This window comes from Poecilia reticulata, unplaced genomic scaffold (assembly GCF_000633615.1).
Source record: "Poecilia reticulata strain Guanapo unplaced genomic scaffold, Guppy_female_1.0+MT scaffold_249, whole genome shotgun sequence".
NCBI lineage: Eukaryota > Metazoa > Chordata > Actinopteri > Cyprinodontiformes > Poeciliidae > Poecilia > Poecilia reticulata.
The window spans coordinates 246452-251998 of record NW_007615034.1 but is presented as its reverse complement, the minus strand read 5'-3'; the positions used below and the strand labels follow the sequence as shown (position 1 = coordinate 251998).

Here is a 5547-nt window from a genome sequence, read left to right as displayed (position 1 = left end):
GTCTGAGACACACACACACACACACACCTGTCCATCTGAGACACACACACACCTGTCCTTCATCTGAGACATACACACACACCTGTCCATCTGAGACACACACACCTGTCCTTCAGGTTGTTTTTCTGCCAGAATGATGATTTAAATGTTGTTTTAGTTCACCAAACAAAATCTTTCAGAAAAAATAATAATGACAAATTTAGATGAGCAGAGTTTCACCAAAGAACCCTCCAGAACCTCCCTTTGGGTCGGAACCTGTCGGAACCTCCCTTTGGGTCGGAACCTGTCGGAACCTCCCTTTGGGTCGGGTCAGGACTCCTGCAGGAGGCTGTGCTGCCTCCTCCCCGGCTGGCCGGCAGGGGGCAGGACCGAGCAGCAGCGGTCTGGCTGATACAGCAGCAGCTGGACGCTCCGCTCCGTGTCGCTCTGAACCGAACCGGCTCTGGTTCTGTTTGGGAGAAACCATGTGGGGTTTTCTGTTGACCTTTGACCTGCTGTGCTGACGGGTCCGGGTCTCCACCGAGCTCTGGGGGCCAGCAGGGGCCGCCCTTCGGGAGCCTGCCCGGGGCCCCGCGGACTGAGCGGGCCGCCTGGCTGCAGCTGCCCCGGTAATGGCGTCTCTCCTCCGGCAGGAGTCAGCACGTAGCCTTCGCTGGAAGGCGCACGGGAGTCTGTCTAAATTAGGAGGAAAAGCGGCCAAACTGCGAGATTAAACCGTTTCTGTGGTTTAATCTCCGCAGAACTGCTGGTTCCGACATGTGGAGCCGATAATCCTCCTGCAGCAGAAAACCGCAGAAACGGTCTGAAATGACCTGGAATGCCGTTGAAAGGTTCTGGAAACACACCATCTGCGGTTCCCCCGGCCGAACCGACCCGATTACCGGAACCAGGAGCTGCTTTTGGGTCGCAGCGGGAAGGCTCGACCTCGGTCCCCCAGAAAGCCTCACTGCGAAGCCGCCATGAATGTTCCGGGGACTCGGGGACAACCGAGCAGAAAAACCGAGAAATTCGTTTAAAATACGAAACCTTCGCTTACCTGATGATTCTGCTGGATTTCCGGATGGTTCCCGAACAGAACCGTGCCGGTTCGGCTGGTTCTGAGCCTTTCTTAGAGCCTGTTTTTTGCCCGTAAACCCCGGGGAGTCAGTTCGAAACGAATCCGACAAAAGGAGCGTCTAGCTCGGTATGAAACTCCGCCCCGCGCCGCAGGGGGAGGACCTCCGGGGGAAAACATGAGACAAAGGCGGAGGATGAAACCAGAGCCGCGGACAGAGCTGCAGCCAGCCCCGCTGCTGGAATAGCACAGCTTCAAACTCTGTCTGGTTCGGTTCTGGTCCCAGGCCAGATTATGTGCCAAGGAGCGCACAGACACGGGGGCCCGCGGACCGGACGGGGCCAGGCCGACCGGTGAACGGAGCGGATCCCCGGCCCAGAGGCAGAGAGGACCCGCGCTGCCGGCCGCCTGGAGGACACCAGGCCCGGCCCACACTGCTCAGAACCTCCTGGTGGTTCTGGACCCAGACGGTGGAAGTCCACCAGGAACCAGGACCAGGTTCTGGTACCATGACGGATCCGCTTGGTGAACCTGTGGTTCTAACAGTTTCTGCTCCTGAACAACAGGAATAGAACCGGAACTTTAGAGTTCTAACCGGGTCACTGAGTGATGATGATGATGATGATGATAACCATCATCATCATCATCATGTCCATCCAGACATCTTCTGCAGCTCTTGCGACCCATAATGCACCGGGGTGAACACACTGTGTTGTTCACGCATGCGCAGCTGTAGCATAAGCAGTTTGAACCCAACCACGGAACCCATTAATAAACCCGAACCTCTGCTGCTCTCTGTGTTTATTTGTAACTGTGATGAACTCTGACCTGGTGGAACCTGCGAGCTGATGGCTCCGGCTCACTGCTGCCCCCTGCTGCTCCAGCTGATTACATTACATTAAAGCTTTTTCTTTATTAATGACAAACGGTACGCAATTAACTTGTTAAGGTACAAAGAACATTCCAGTATAGGCAGGAAAAAAGAACAAAACGACAAGCACATAACAGTAAGGCTAATAATAAAACAGAGCAGGATTTAAAACAAAAGAAACCCAGAGATCATTCTTGATGGAGATGCACACCAGAACCGGGCCTCAAAACCTGGAGTCAGAACCTGGTTCTAGAGTGAAAACCATTCCAGCGGTTCATCATAATGGTCAGACCGGTTACGGAGCTTTAACGTCTTCATAAAAAACGATAACTACAGTGACGTCAGAGGAATCAGAGGCTGCAGTTGCAGGCAGTGACCAGCAGGGGGCGAAGAGTCGCCTCGGTTCTGTCTGAGCAGCAGCAGAAGAAGCGGCAGCAGGCAGCGCAGATTAGCCTGTTAGCTTGGAGGATAACTGCTCTGCTATGAAGCTTTTTCTGTGAGACGGTGAGTTCTGGTTCCCCTCTGGTCCGAACTTGGGTCGGACCGGTCCGGAACTACTTCCGGTGCCGTTGTTAGCCATTAGCTCCGGGTTTAGCCAACTGCTCAGGTGAGCTCAGGTAAGAGCAGTTCAGAACTCTGCTGGTTCGGTCCGAGCTTCCCAGCTGGGCCAGCCAGCGGTCCGGCACATCACCGGGAAGAGAGTACGAACCGGGAGCACATGAACAAGGTCCGGAACCCGGAGACGTCCTGAGGCAGCTGCTGAGGAACAGGTTCGGTCCGGTCCGGTCAGCAGAACTCCAGCGGAGGTTCGGAGCAGCCTGGACCCAGAAAAGGTTGGTGTTGTAGATCAGCAGATGTTCCGAAGCTGTTCTCATCTAGCTTCTCCTGGTTCCGGTTCGGTTCCGACCAGAAGATTTTGTGAAGGTTCGCTGGACGGAAGCAGCTTTTCAGAATCTGGAGAAATGAAGGTTCTGGTTCTGGTTCTGGTCCAGTTGGTGGAAACTAATCAGTTACATTTATTGCTGTAATTACATTTAGTCTAATTTGTACTTTAAGTTGTTTACAGAACCTGAACCTGAGTTTGTTTTGAGTAAAGTAATAATTTGCATTATTTAGTAGAAATAAACGGCAGCAGGTTTTAGTTTAGTTCAAATAAAGAGGAAAATAAAACTTGATGCTGCATCAAATCCTGTAAACATGATATTTAATGTTTTATCATTATAGTTTCTACTGACTGAAAACAAACCAGGAGTTCAGTTTTTAGTCGGTTATTTAGACAGGAGGCTGAAATAAGATATTAATGTAAATATTTAGTGCTGCATCTTTATAAAGTTGCTCCTTTAACTAGGCCGTTTGAGGCCAACATGTTCTCCTTTCCTCTGTGAGCAGAACCTGGTTTTGCTCATCACAAAGGAACTAAAGTCACATTTTAATGAGGGATTTGTTACTTTAATCTGTATTTAAGTGCAGCTTACATCAATAACTGCTTTACCTGAATAACCTGCATTATGGGATGTGTGAACATTGATAATCCATTCATGTTGTAACTACGGTAACGTTTCATCTCTGTCTTTTCTGTTCAACAAATTGGTCGTTTTCTGCACTTTGATCAAGTTTTGATTGAATGAAAATGATCCACTGTCCTTTTTATGTTAAGGTGAGTTTAGTGATTTATGTCCGCCCCGCCGCATGTTAGTGTCTGTGGACCACCTGTGTAAAACGTCCCAGTCCGTAAACCAAACGCCCCAATCCGACCAGCAGCCACCGACTTTGGGAAGAGTCGTTTGGCGCCAGTCAAATCTCCGGTTATAAGTTAATAATCGGTTGTTTTCGGGGTGTTTTGTGTTTTATTGGAGCAAATTAACGTCAAACATCAACTAGATTTTCTCCGTTTGCTTCTAATTGGGACGTTTTGTGACCAGCAGACAGACGTTAAACGTGGCGGAGACGGTTTGAGGGCTGCAGACGAAAACTACGAGGTCCAGGAGGGAGAAGCTGCAGCAGCAGGACAGATCAGAATCACTTTGGGATGAAAAGTCAGATCCAGTGACAGATTCAGGCTGCCTGCTGCCAGCTGATCCATCCTGACCCAAACCGGACCGGCTTACTTTCACCCGATTCTGACCCAGAACATTCCTCTGAGTTCTCTGGAGGTCTGTCCAGCTCCTGGTTCTGTTCTGGTTCTGTTCTGGGTCCGGTGCATCTAGCATCAGCTGAACCTGAGGTTCCCTGTGTGCTGCTGACCCGAGTCGTCCTTGTTCAGGTCGCTGCCGGCGATGGCTCTGATCGAAGGCGTGGGCGACGAGGTGACGCTGCTGTTCGGCTCGCTGCTGCTGCTGACGGTGCTGCTGCTCGCCTGGGTCTCCACCCGCACCGCCGAGCCCCCGGAGCAGCTGTTCCCAGGCCACGCCCCCTCCACACAGGACACGCCCCTCTCCTCCACCGCCTCTGTGGGCGATGGCGCTCCGTCCGAGGCTCCGCCCACCGGCCCCTCCCCCCAGGAGGAGGCGGAGCCCGAGGCGGGAGACGGGGTGAGGCGGCGGGGAGCGGAGCGGAGCATGGTGGTCCGCCTGAAGTTCCTCAACGACACGGAGAGAACGGCCCAGGTCCAACCGCACGACACCATCGGCTACATCAAACGGTACGGACTGAGCACCAATCAGAGCCAGGAGGCGGGTCTTAGTGTTGCCAATCACCCTCCGAGTGGTGCTGCTCATCTCCCCCTGATACCTGATAGCACAGCCAGTCATGAGCGCATATTTAGCGAGTACATCAGGTGATTGACAGCACTAAGCCCCGCCTCCTGGCTCTGATTGGTTGTTTTTGGTGCATTTTGTCAGAGTGCAGTCGCCTCATGGAGGCGGATTGTTGCTGCAACATTTACTCAGCATGTCAGACAGCAGCGTTTTGGATCCTCATGTCTGTTACGGATTAGTTTTTGGTAAATGTTAAATATTTGGGGAGCCGTCCAGGACGGCGGCCATCTTGGTCACCTTAGCAGTGTTTCATAGAGCCCCATGTTATTTTATCATTGTCAAGCTTGACTGAAAAACAAGCCTCCGGTCACTAGGTGGCAGCAGTGTTCAAACTAATCAACAGGCTGCCTGTTCAAGCCAGTAGAAGCAACTGGTGGGTTCATGCTTGGATGTTTTGGCCCAGTCAAAGTCCTTCCACTTCATCACATTGGAGGGTTTCAGTGCGAATTGAGTCCCGATTCGCTGCTTCCTGCTTTAGCCCCGCCCCTTTTGGGTCCCGTTTTAACACTTATGCTAAACCAGCATCCAGGGAGAAGCGAAGGACCTACAACACGTGTGTCAAACTCCAGGCCCGCGGGCCACATGTGGCCCGCCATGTCATTTTATAGGCCCATGATTGACTTGAAATAGGTTTGACTACAAACTACATCTCCCACAATGCATTCCGATTGTTTGAGGTACCAGAGGAAACAGTAACCCCTTGATGAGGTCAGAGGTCAAACTGATGGATGATCTCTGCTGAAATCTTCCAGCAAACAGTTGAGACAGAAAAGTTTTTGGTTTCTGATATTAAAGTCTGTTGTTCTGCAGCTCATTAACCCCCACTGACCCCCAGCTCATTAACCCCCCACTGACCCCCAGCTCAT

The 5547-nt window shown here is 51.8% G+C and overlaps 2 protein-coding genes across 9 annotated transcripts in view; one reads left to right on the top strand and one right to left on the bottom strand.

Annotated features, from left to right (window-relative positions):
- Nucleotides 1-1428, bottom strand: part of ubtfl (upstream binding transcription factor, like) — an 11626-nt gene extending 10198 nt beyond the window's left edge. The window contains exon 1 of one of the 4 annotated variants that reach the window (XM_017303338.1): nt 1037-1428. The gene's annotated coding sequence lies outside the window, so the exon portion shown is untranslated. Of the gene's footprint in view, nt 1-105; nt 142-1036 lie in introns of those variants that run through there. The other 3 variants (XM_008402677.2, XM_008402679.2, XM_008402678.2) reach the window with 3 other exon arrangements.
- Nucleotides 1429-2299: 871 nt separating this feature from the next.
- tmub1 (transmembrane and ubiquitin-like domain containing 1) overlaps nt 2300-5547 on the top strand; it is an 8998-nt gene continuing 5750 nt past the window's right edge. The window contains exons 1-3 of one of the 5 annotated variants that reach the window (XM_017303345.1): nt 2301-2758; nt 3848-4078; nt 4189-4566. In XM_017303345.1, coding sequence (XP_017158834.1) covers nt 4202-4566 — 365 coding nt within the window. In that variant the 5' untranslated portion in view covers nt 2301-2758; nt 3848-4078; nt 4189-4201. The other 4 variants (XM_008402676.2, XM_017303346.1, XM_008402674.2 and 1 more) reach the window with 4 other exon arrangements.